General features: G+C 40.0%; 1 protein-coding gene across 4 annotated transcripts in view; it reads right to left on the bottom strand.

Moving 5' to 3' along the window:
• KDM3A (lysine demethylase 3A) overlaps positions 1 to 12,331 on the bottom strand; it is a 59,333-nt gene that overhangs the window by 17,335 nt on the left and 29,667 nt on the right. For all 4 annotated transcript variants that reach the window (XM_088841356.1, XM_088841355.1, XM_088841358.1 and 1 more), the window contains exons 11-17: positions 10,575 to 10,779; positions 7,473 to 7,687; positions 4,182 to 4,334; positions 3,948 to 4,043; positions 3,214 to 3,341; positions 1,670 to 1,865; positions 282 to 454 (exon numbers count right to left, since the gene is read on the bottom strand). In XM_088841356.1, the coding sequence (XP_088697482.1) occupies positions 282 to 454; positions 1,670 to 1,865; positions 3,214 to 3,341; positions 3,948 to 4,043; positions 4,182 to 4,334; positions 7,473 to 7,687; positions 10,575 to 10,779 (1,166 nt within the window). The remainder of the gene's footprint in view (positions 1 to 281; positions 455 to 1,669; positions 1,866 to 3,213; positions 3,342 to 3,947; positions 4,044 to 4,181; positions 4,335 to 7,472; positions 7,688 to 10,574; positions 10,780 to 12,331) is intronic.

Genomic DNA, 12,331 nt, shown 5'->3' with positions numbered 1-12,331 from the left:
TAAGTCTTCTTCCTCTACCTGATATCACAGCTCTCAGAAGTGGTACATAAAAAAGTGTACCCATCAGCGTACCCAAAAGCCCATCAGCCAAGAATCAGAAGCTGTGAAGCCCATCTGCCAATGACACAGCCTCTGTATCCATGAAGGAAGAAAGCAATGGACTCACATCCTTCTTTCTGCGTTCTATTTTAGTTCCTCTACTCTCTTCTCTCTGACTCTGTTCATCTTTATTGGGGGTGGTGGTGGGGGAGGAGAGTATAAACAATAAGACAAATACACACCTTTCCTGTAGAGGAATTCAAGAGATTTCGGAGGAAACCCGAATTGTTGTTGCTTACAGGTGTCAAAATTGTGCTGTTAAAGGTGTGGAGGACTGTGCTGGATTTGCTCAAGGGGGGGAGGGGTGGAAGGCATTTGATTTCATTCTTTAAAATTGGCATCGCTGGTTGCTTTTCTAAAAAGGAAACCAAAAATATCCAGATGGAAAAGCATTCTGAAAGGCAGAGCCCTTACTAGTCTTCTATTAACAGAATTACTATGGAACCAGGAAACTTAAGATGATACATACTAATCATATTACTGATTTTGATAAGGATTTCCAACTGCTATTACATATATATATAGTATATATATATAAACATTCAACACCCAAAGTGATACTATGGTAAACTATACTTTTTATTTGTTCCTGGTAGTAAAATACAACTGCATTTTTGTGAATAACATTGTAATTATCAACCTTGATAGTATTTATAAATACAGATTCTCTTAGAATTTCACATGCGTAATTAGATTGTTCACAAATATCAACATTTTATCTCTTTCCAATCCTAACATGTTTTTGTTCACTTCACTGCAATAGCCAGGACTTCCAGTAAAATGTTAAATGAAAGACTGAAGACAGGAATCCTCGTCTCATGCCTGAACACAGAGGGAACAGCTTAAAAATTATTCAACTGATTAAAAAGTTCAGTAATAATTTGACATGTTTGCTGTCAACTTTATCAGAGAAACACATTACATTAAGGATATTCCCTTAAGTTTTTTTTGTTTTAATTATAAGCAGGTTTTGAATTTTACTCCTATATCTCCTCACATGACTTTTTCCCACTTTTTTAATGTTAACACTGCAGCTGCACTTCTCAAGCCCTGCTGGGTCACCCCGTGTTAAGTCCTTTATTTATTGTGCTGAATTTTATTCACTGAGATGTTTAATATCTCTGCGTGAAAGAAACTGATCTGCAATTTTTCTTTCTTGTAAAACAGCCAGAAAGCAGAATCACCTAAATTCTAAACACCTGATTTCCAAACCCATGCTCTTTATACTATAATCAAGCATCCTGAGACAATAGCACAGATGAGAAAAAGTTGAAGACAGAGTGTTCCCATTTAGACAGAATAGGAAATATATACAGGGTAGAGATAGAAAGGCAAAAATTGCTATTGAAACTAACAAGTCTCAGCCCACCCTATTCCTGCCAAACAAGCTCAACAATGACTTCTATCACCAGCAAAAGTTCTCTCTGGGCCTGCAACTGTGTCAGGTCTCAGGTGACTACAGGGAATCCCTAACCCTCCACACTACTTCTCACCACTCTGTTCTCCCAGTAACAGGTTGCCAAGTCCCTCTGGGAACAGACCAAAGTTCTGGAAGGCAGGAAACACTCACCTTTGTTCTCCTTGTTGACATTGCCACTGGTTAGGTCTGCCAGCCAGTTCAAAGGAGACGTGCTGGCCGGACAGGCAGGTTTCACACTGCTGGCCGGTTTGGAGGCGGCCTCCCCACCCACAGTCACTGGCTCCAACCCTGAGGGATTCTGTGGGAGCATGGTACCAAGAGTCGCTTTTTCTCCAGTTAAGGAAGTCTGTGTTGAGTATAAAAGGAGAACCTGACACAGGCTGGAAAACTGCATTTTTCTTCTTATCTCCTCCCCTAACTGCTCACCCGTAGGGGAGAAATATCTGCAACAAAACCACCCAATAGCCCTGGAAATCATCACAGTTGCAGTAATCTTGCAATAATAGAGCAGAACTGTGTAGAAGAGATTTTAATTTTTTAACTTTTAAGTATTACCAGAGAAAGTATAAGACGTGAAGGATGTAAATACAGCAAGATACACCCCACAATTGTAGCAGCATCTCATATTCACTCATATTCCTATCACTCCATCCACCATGTTTCTTTAATATGCTCAGTTTGTTCCCATCACCCAAGTGTCATGAGTAAGCACTCAAAAACCAGTGACTGAACAAGTAAATGAGGCAGGGTCAGAAATACAGCTGTGAATTCAGGAGGAGGTGGGAAAATGCAGAAAAAGGAAATGCTCTTTTGATTTAGTGTAGTGTAGGAAGCTTTAAAAAGTGATGAAGAGCCCTAACAAGAACTCAAAACATGAACTGAACATGAACAACAACAAAAACGACAAACTGTACAGACAGCACACCACTTATTTTAGTGGCATTATTATTCCTCTATTACTGATGAAGTACATATAAATCAGTTCATTTGAGTCAGACTTATGCAACTAGCAAGTGGCAGAAAAAGAATTCAAATTCAGTTCTGACTCCAAAGATCAAAACTCTTCTACCAATGCTGCTTTCCATACCACAGCTTCATAAAAATGTAAAATAATTTCTGATTACTAAAAACAAAGTGGGCTAATGATTCCTGGAGTGAGGAAGAGTAAGGGGGGGTCGATGTGATGACAGTCGTGAAGGAAATGTCACCATAAAGAGGCCTGTGAGCACCAAGGAAATGTACACATTTTTTACATTGAGTGAGAGATACAAAAAGGATCGTTGCAGTATTATTTCCTTCAATTCTTTATATATTTATTACAGGTAAAATATATTTAGTAACTAAAAAAGGTTATACTTATCTGAAAATTTTTAACTGTATTTAAAAATGGTAAGTTTAAAAACCTATACAAATTTGATAGCAATTTATTAAGTAGACTGTAACAGAAAAGGTTTTGCTTTTTCAAGGAATGAAAATTAAAATCCTACTTAAAAGAGACTACAAATAAAGTCCACAAAAATAATGTAAAACTTGAGAATGGGTATATAAAGTGCCACATGAAACAGATGAACCATTTCTTTCCACTGACAGCTCTCCTCACGTTCCTTTCTAATATACTATAGAAATCCTCAAGTTATTGAAAACAGACAGACAACAATTAACAAGGATGGTGAATCCAGCATAAACAGTAATACCTGTTTTATGTCTTCCTTTGAGGCTGGTTTTGAAAAGAGTTTGAACTGCCTGTTTGAACAGGGACAATTTGCTTTTATTCCCCATTTTGCTCTTACAGAATGAACAATGTCTCCAACATCATAGAGGGCTAAAAAAAGGGCACAGGCAAACATCTGAACAAGAATATTAGGTACTTTCAACCTCAACATTACAAAGCAGAAGCTGGTATTTCTAACAAGATAACTTGTTTTAGCAGCACTTATTTTTAGGGTGGGCTTCCCAGGTGGCGCTAGTGCTAAAGAACCCGCGTGCCAATGAAGGAGACAGACGAGACGCGGGTTCAATCCCTGGGTCAGGAAGATCCCCTGGAGGAGGGCATGGTAACCCACTCTAGTATTCTTGCCTAGAGAATCCCATGGACTGAGGAGCCTGGTAGGCTATAGTCCATGGGGCTGCAAAGAGTCAGATAGGACTGAAGTGACTTAGCATGCATTTTAAGGTGCTTACACTCCCTCCTTTTCATCCTAAGTATGCTTTCCCCTAAATGCGCCATTTCCTTCCCTTTTAAAGAACTATTCACAAAGCCTTAATCAAAAACTTTGGGGCATTATTTAACACATTTCTGGACAATTTATGGTACACACTAAAATAAAGATAGCAAGTAATTATATTACACAAAGTAAAACCAAACTACCAGCCCCTACGAACTAATCAAAACATAGGCAAAAGAAAATCATTGCACCCCATGAAATACCTTTTCCAGGAATGATCTGTGTAGGCATGAGGTTCTCTGGTTCATGTATCTGACTCTTCACACATCTAAGCCAATTGAAAGTCTTATAGGCAGCACCTGCAAAGAACTGATTTGTAGTTACTGCTCTTTATGGACTCTGGCCCCACAAGTTTCAGAAATCCATCACCCACACATCAGTGAGAAGCTTAATTTAAGAGTAGAAGGAGCTGGGAGAAGAATGAAGTCAGTTCTTACCTTGTTGGCAGTTTTTCCTTTTCATCCGATAGCAGTCCACACACACCCCGAACCCACACCTGGGACACACCCAGTGCAGGTTGAAGATAGTGGTGTCACACACGTCACACATTTCCCGCACACCTTTGACGGCTCGCTTCCAAGCAACCTGTCCTACGAAAATCAATAAGCCACTTAATCTTGGGGAGGAGAGGGCCCCCAAAATAAAACATGAAGGGGGAGGAAGTTGGTGCCATTACCCCCTCTCACTGGAGCTCCCGGTAATTGTTTAGCCTCCAGAGCCCATCCCAAGCCCCCCCCGCCCCAGGCATGAAGCTCTCCTGGACTCCTCCAGCATTCCCATCAGCTCGGATCTGCGCTCCAGACTCGGGCCTCTGTACATGGCACACAGTCAAGGGCAATTTTGCTTCCCTTGAGGAGCGATGAAATTAAAAGAAGCTGTTCCTTAGAAGAAAAGCTATGACAAACCTAGACAGTATATTAAAAAAAGAGACATCATTTTGCCATAAAAGGCCCAATCTAGTCAAAGCTATGTTTTTGTCCAATAGTCATGCATGGATGTGACAGTTGGACATAAAGAAGTCTGAGCGCCGAAGAACTGATGCTTTTGAATTATGATGATGAAGAAGACTCCTGAGATCCCGTGGACAGCAAAGAGATCAAACAAATCGATCCTAAAGGAAATTAACTCTGAATATTCATTGGAAGTACTGATGCTGAAGCTGAAGCTCTTCTACTTTGGCCACCTAATACGAAGAGCCGACTCATTGGAAAAGACCCTGAGGCTGGGAAAGAGTGAAGGCAAAATGAGAAGAGGATGGCAGAAGATAAGATGGTTAGATAGCATCACTGACTCAACGGACATGAATCTGAGCACACTCCAGGAGATAGTGAAGGACAGGGAAGGCTAGTGTGCTGCAGTCCATGGGGTTACAAAGAGTCAGACACGACTCAGCAACAGAATAAGAAGAAGGAGACTAAACTTCATGCAAGCAGAATTCCGTCTCAGATCCCCACCTCCACCCCACCCTCCAAGGAGTTCTGCACACTGCTGGTGCGTAGGAAGTCCTGCTGAGTAAGTCAATGAAGAAAGCAGCACTGGTTATGCAAGTTGCAGTTTAGACACAGGTATCAGAGAGCAGTGGTTCTTCACATTTTGGGTCATGAGACCCTTTGAGACTATAAAGGCAGCATGGACCACGCCTTCTGCAAAGAACAAACATTTTACTCAAATCCACAAACACCTTCAGAGCAAGGTGTCTGGTTATTCACAGATGCCCCGAAACCTCTCAGACTGCCCATTAAAAACCCTCCGGGTGCTTAGGGAACCTGGAGGGAGCAGCACATTAACTAGCAAAGGCACAACGGTCCAGAGTTGGTTCCTTCACAGACCAGAGACAGAAACTCAATTTTGCTACAGCCAGGAGTGATGCGGGCCCCCCAGGACCGACTCACACTAACCAAATAGTCAACAGATGGAGGTATAACATAGACTTTTAGAAAGTAGCATCGTCTGTTCCAGTGGCCTAGCTCTGAGAACTGGAGGGAGGGGCCTTCTCTGCAACGGAAGAGTGCCAAATACAGCATCAGAAAGCTTCAAGAAGCAGGAGCAAAGGGAGGACATTTTCCTGGGTCACAGAAAAGCCCAGTATCTCGATCAGAAGATCATTCTCTCTCTCTCTCTCTCCTGAACAAGACAGGATCAATACTGTCACATTTGTGTTCTAAGGAGAACATACATCTTTTCCTAATCCAGTCAGTGGTGACTTCTTTCTTCAGACTGACCATAAAACACATGAGTAACTTCAGTTTGCTTCAAATTAATCCAACTGCTGAGTGAACCTCTGCCATTTCATTACAATGTGAAAGTTCAGTGCATAATACATAGACCTTCATGCATTTTACAGACGGGATTTTATGAGCTTCACCTTGGTCACTGGATTAGACTGTTTTATTAAGGAGTAGTCTTAGACCTCTTAGTCATCTATTCAATGATTGTCATTGAAAAGACAGAATAAATGCATGAAGGCTGGGACCTGCTTCCTAACCTCAGGAGCAGAGGGCACCGTCTCACCCTCCTCTCCAGGAACACCTTGTGGTAGCATCCTTCAGGATCACTCACAGCAAGTTTCTCTCTCCAAATGACCAGCTTGTCACAGAGGAAATGAAGAGGAATAGGACAATCAAGGAGGAAAGGCTAATCACGTATACATCTTTAAGGACCAAGTTTCTTAATTATGCTCTTAAAAAGGTAACTGTGTTTTATTTTTGGAATGAAAAAAATAAAGCCCACATTTTTCAGACAATTTAACAATACATTAAGCACAGAAAAAAAATCCAGTTTAAAATAGCCCTTCTGATTCAGGAAGCTACGAACATATTTCAAAGAAGTGTTTTTACATTCCAATCACTCATATACCACCTCTAGATCAGTTACTTAAGAATTCTTTAAATCTTCTTTTATTTAAAGTATGTAAGAAGAAAACTTTCGTATCTTTACTGAAAATGAAACACCAGAGTCACTTGTCCTAAATGTAAGATCACAGGAAAAAAACTTTAATATGATTCTTGACTTATCAGGGTCTCTATTGCCCAACAGAACGGAGTGATTCTAAAGCTGCTTTTCAGTTCAGTAGGACTTCAGCCACCCATGGAGTTCAGAATGCCACTCCCCACCTAGTGCTGAACTTCCACTCCTGGGAATGCCCCAGTTCCCATTCCCTGAACTCTGAGATACAAGAATAATCAAACTTATCTAATATATTATTTTGGTGCTTAAACTAGCTTCAGTTAGTTCCTGGAACCAACTTTGGTTCCTACAATCAAAGTTCTTAACATTGGTATGTACAGATGCTTATATTGAAACATACATGGTTATACAAAGTCTGAAAAGATACCTACTAGAGGAATGAAAAGGCTTCATTTTTTACTTTCAACCATTTGCGAAAGATACAAGGATGGAAGAAAGTGTGAGACTGTCTCACCCCTTTAGGTGAGCCCATACTGTTGGTAATGCTGTGCAAATTCCACCACCATCTCCCTTTAGCTTTCTTAACAAAAAAAGGAGTTCTGCTCCTTTAGTAAACCTAAACAACCTCCAAAGAGAGGTAACTGACTCTGATTAAATCAACAAGCAGAACCTGTCACAAGGGAAAAAATGCAACTTCAGTACACCAAAGTCGTCTAAACTTCTAGGTGAAAATGAAACCCACACAATTTGGACTTAGGTGTCATTTAGGAATGAAAGTCAAGTTGGACTCAAAAATCCTACCCCCTAAGAGATGCTCTTACTGTGTGGCTCAATAGTTGACATAGCTTCCTTTTCAGAAATCACCATTTGACAGAAGTGGTCTCCAATGTTGGCCAGGATATACTTTGCTGTGTCCAAATCAGTCCCCATGACATTTCTGGTTAAAGGCAACCACAAGCCAATTGCTTCACTATCATACTTGTTTGGTGTTAAGAAGCCTTCTACCCTCAATACACCATGTTTGTTGAACTGTAACCTAGAAGAAGTGAAAGGAAGAAAGGAAAAAAAAAAAAAGCATGTGACATATATAAAATATTGATTTACACCTTGTTGTTACTATTTAAATCAACCCCATTTCCTTCCCAGCTTTCTATAATCTCCATGGCTAGTTACAGCCAATTTGCTCTGTGGCACCATCAGGATAAAGATCCCCCAAAAGACATGAAGGACTAGAGGGGAGAGGAGGTATGCTTTACACTCCAACCAGTTATCTAATCCTATCACCTCCAGGCACAGCTATTTAACCTGCCTGATGTGGAAGTTAATAGCAAGAACAATCACAAGATGTCGCAGAAGTAAACTGACAACAAACAGAAGGTGATAAATAACCTGATCAGATCTGAATATAACGACTGCTAAAAGATTAATGCTCAGCAGAGAAAGGCTAACCCTAGATATCACTGAAGCTATAACCACATGAATTCATGAGGTATTCAGAATCCTTAGGAATTCTAGCTATAAATTACCATGCAAGTTTCTGGAATAAGAGGCAGTGTTAAGATGGGCCTTGGTACCTAGGAAGGTGGAGCCAAAAGCTGAGTATTTTCTCAACATTCTCTAATACATCTGTGACATCTATCATGTTTTTTCCTAGGTTCTGTAGTACTCTGGGATTTATTTAAACATAATATATGTCAATCTAAATAAAAGCAGGGTATGACAGATATCATAGCAATCACAGAATCTTATAGGAGTCAGAGGAAGACATGCTGACTATAAGTTTGGTGGGGCTAATATTAAGAAGACTTCAAGTTAAGAGACAGTAATTAAGCTTGGCCTTGCAAGAAAAGGTAGACATTATGTAACAGATGGCATGTTAAGGAAACGCTATTTCATATAAAGGCAAGAAAAATGCAGGGGCCGCAATTTCTTTGCTAGTCATTGGGCAGCTGCCAAAATTTTTTGAGCCCATGAGATGCACGAAATTGTGCCTTAGGAAAATCATTTGTCCAGAACTGGAAGCACATGGGGAGTTGCATTAACAGATGCAAATGTATTTCTAGGAGCCCATAGTTTTTAACTGATAGTCCAAATGAGAGCTAGTCGTAATTCTAAAAAATAAATTTGAAAGACATTTCAAATGGGCAGGAGACAATAAATAGGATATGACAACTGAACTTCACCGAGACCCTCCCCTCCCCTATTTCATCTGCAGAACATAACGGGAAACAAACCTGATGGTACTTATGACAGTATCAATCATTACTGTAAACGTCAGGGGGAAAAAGGCTCTATTTTTAAAATTATAACATTCTTTTTACTAAAGAAGTGAGTTTGTTCCACACTGGCTTCTGTTAACACTTATCACAGTTCTAATGCTACACATACTTTACTGTGGTGCTTTGGCAATTTACTCAGGAATGAATAGGACAAACTACCTACCGTCTAAAAAAACTCTTGTTCTTTAAATAACCTTGAATCTGAAAGTTACCAGCACAGACAAAATGATCTAAAATGCTTGTGCATTTAATTCAGTTCATCAGCAATCTTGAATCTTGATAAAATTAAATGGGAAGAGATAGGAAGAAATTAAAGGCAACACTTCTGTTTATGATTAGAGTTAATTCAGCCTGAAATTCTACCTAGATTTCTGAGAAAATGTATCATATCTAAAAGCTCTCCTATACCCAGAACAACGCTGCTCATTTATATATCAAAAAGACCAGAAGGCTACCTTTCTCTTCACTCAGGATGGAAGAATTTGAAGAAAATTAAATTTGACTTTAAAATAAAAAAAAGCAATGCAAAAACGAAAGCTTTTGCCTATAAAAGTAGAAAGAATTTTTTTTAAAGATACACCTCCTTCCTGCTGGCATAGAGACAGGAATACGCAAAAGCTGCCAGGGGGAATGGATGCAGGCACAATATTCCTCCAGGGCAATGTGGCAGAATTCATGTAACAAAGCCTTCTCACCCATTAAGGACACTTCCAGTCTCATCCAAAGTAAATAATCAGAGATATGGACAACAGATGATCCTCTCTGTATTTAGTGGCAAAAAAATACACAATAATCTGAATACCAACAAGGGAATAGGTTAAGTCCATTTTCAAACACCATTATTATGGGTTCTTTCATAGTTATTCAAAAGTATTTGCTGAAAAAAGTTAGTATGATCGGACTTCCCTGGAGGTGCAGTGGATAAGAACCTGCCTGCCAATGCAAGGGACGCAGGTGTGATCTCTGATCTGGGAAGATTCCAGGTGCTTCAGAACAATTAAAGCCCATGAGTCACAACTGCTGAGCCCACATGCTGCAACTCCTGAGTCTCATGCTTTAGAGCCTGTGCTCTGATACAAGAGAGGTCACTGCAATGAGAAGCCCATGCAACAATAAAGAATATCTCCCCTTGCTGTGACTAGAGAAAGCCCGCATGAAGCAATCTAGACCCAGTAGAACCGAAAATAAAAATAAATAATTTGTTTAAAAAGTCAACATGATCAAGTGGTTCCTATTACGTACTGGGGAAGTACATATTGGGGAAAGTAAGATTCAAAACAGTGTTTATACAATACAGGAAGCAGGTATGCTTGAATATGTTCTATGACCACATAAACACTCAGATGCGCTAAAAAGGTAACAGCAGTTACTTGTGTGGTGGTTTGTTAGAACCTTCAGAATTTTTCTGTATTTGTTATTTCTAAAATCAGAAGTTTGTATTTTCAAGCTTCTTGCTTTAAAAAAAAAAACTGAAAAGGAGTATGAGCAGGAAATACCATGTAATAAGATCTAGACTCCTAAATCCACAGATTAGAAGTATCATCTCTAACTTTTCCCAGTTTAAGACTTACTGTTGATATAAGAGGAGGGAGAAAAGTACATTAAAGGGCTCAGAGTACCTCAGTTCCCCCCCGCAGACCTCACCTCCTGAAGTGAAAGAAGCGGCAGAACACAGGCGAGTCTTTCTGCTGCTCCTTGTCCTTGCGCAGGCTGTCCAGGCGGCACTCACGGCACTTGGGCAGCTGTGCCACAATGTTCACGCAGGAGTCATCCTGTACAAAGGCCTCCCCACTCTGCTGCAGCTTCTTGAGTTTGGCTGGGTCGGTCAAGACTGACTTCCGAGATGGGGCTAGAAAAAAAAAATGAAGGAAATGGCATTTCAGATTTTTTTAAAAATCATGTCAATCTTTGACTGAATTCTACTCAAAAGGTCACATTTCCCAAAGGCAGAACTCCTCTTCTCAATTACTGGTTCAACTGTAATTGCTGAAAATGTCTGAAGACAACTATCAGAACAATTGGAAGTTTTATTCTCTTTAAAATGCTTCTCATTTGGTGAATCCATTCGGCAATGTAAAACCCCAGACTCACAATTCCAATGTAATGCATACTTGTGTTCACAACCCTAGATAAGATAAACATTTGAGGGCTTTCTCTGGTAGTTCAGCGGTTAGGAATCCACTTTTCAATGCAAGGGATGTAGGTTCAATCCTGCTTGGGGAACTAAAATCCTACATGTCCCTGGGCAACTATGCGGTGCACTGCAAACTACAGAGCCCACGAGCTCTGGAGCCCATGTGTGACAACTAAAACCCAAGGCAGCCGAAAATAAATAAAAATACGTAAAAAAAAAAACAAAAAAAAACACCCAAAACAGATAAACATTGCAGGCAGACTTTTCCAAAGCAGACACTTAACTCAAACTCACTGCAAACTTAACAATATACAGGAATAGGTTTATCTCAATAGAGGACCACGTGGAAATCAATTGTCAGTTTTTACACTCAAATAAGACTGGCTTAAGATGTGTTTTCTAAAGCATTCTGCAAAGCTAACCATTCCAAATACAACAGAACCCAAATAACATAGGCCCCTCGGTCTATAAGTTATTTTCTAAGTGCTTCCAAGAACACTGACCCTTGGTCCTTGAACAATCTTAAATTTCCTTCACACATACTTTCCATTCAAGATTAAGAGCCTTGACTACAAGACAGAATTTTGATTCTAAGTAAATGCATGTTTAACTTTTAGGAGCTGGAGAACTTGAATGGAAATGGTAACATAGTTTCTAAAGGGAGAAAAGAGTAGAGACCTAATTTTAAAGAGCAAACACTCTTAGCGGAAATAACGCAAAAGGGAATCTAAATCAAGAGCCCTTGGGCACGCAGTGAGCCCTCTGCATCTGTGGGTTCAACCGACCACAGATTGAAAATACTACACAGGGACTTCCCTAGTGGTCCAGTGGTTAAAACTCTGCATTTTCAATGCAGGGAGCATGGGTCCAATCTACAACCAAAAATTTTTTTAAAAATGAAAACGCTACACAATCTGTGGCTGGTTGCATCTGCAAATGCAGAACCCCAGTGTCAGATGGGGAAGGCTGACAGTAGGGCATTTGTGCATTTGCAGATTTTTGGTATCTGCAGGAGTCCTGGAACCGATCCCTCTTGGATACTGAAGAATAACTGTATTTCATATAAAACCGACAGAAAAGACCTTACTTTGGGGTCCAAAGGAGCTGAGAAGAGGAAATTCGATTCTTAAGCAAACAGAAAACAAAAACACAACTTTGGGGGAACCAGTCGAGAGATGGGTGGGAGATGCTGGTAAGCAGTCTTGAAGAAACTAGAAGAAAGACCTCGAACCAAAGAAGGTTTTAAATAAAACAAGCATCTTTAATA

Source organism: Moschus berezovskii, chromosome 11 (genome assembly GCF_049115385.1).
Source record: "Moschus berezovskii isolate FMDL1 chromosome 11, NW_MosBer_1.0, whole genome shotgun sequence".
NCBI lineage: Eukaryota > Metazoa > Chordata > Mammalia > Artiodactyla > Moschidae > Moschus > Moschus berezovskii.
This window is presented reverse-complemented; position numbering and strand designations above follow the sequence as displayed.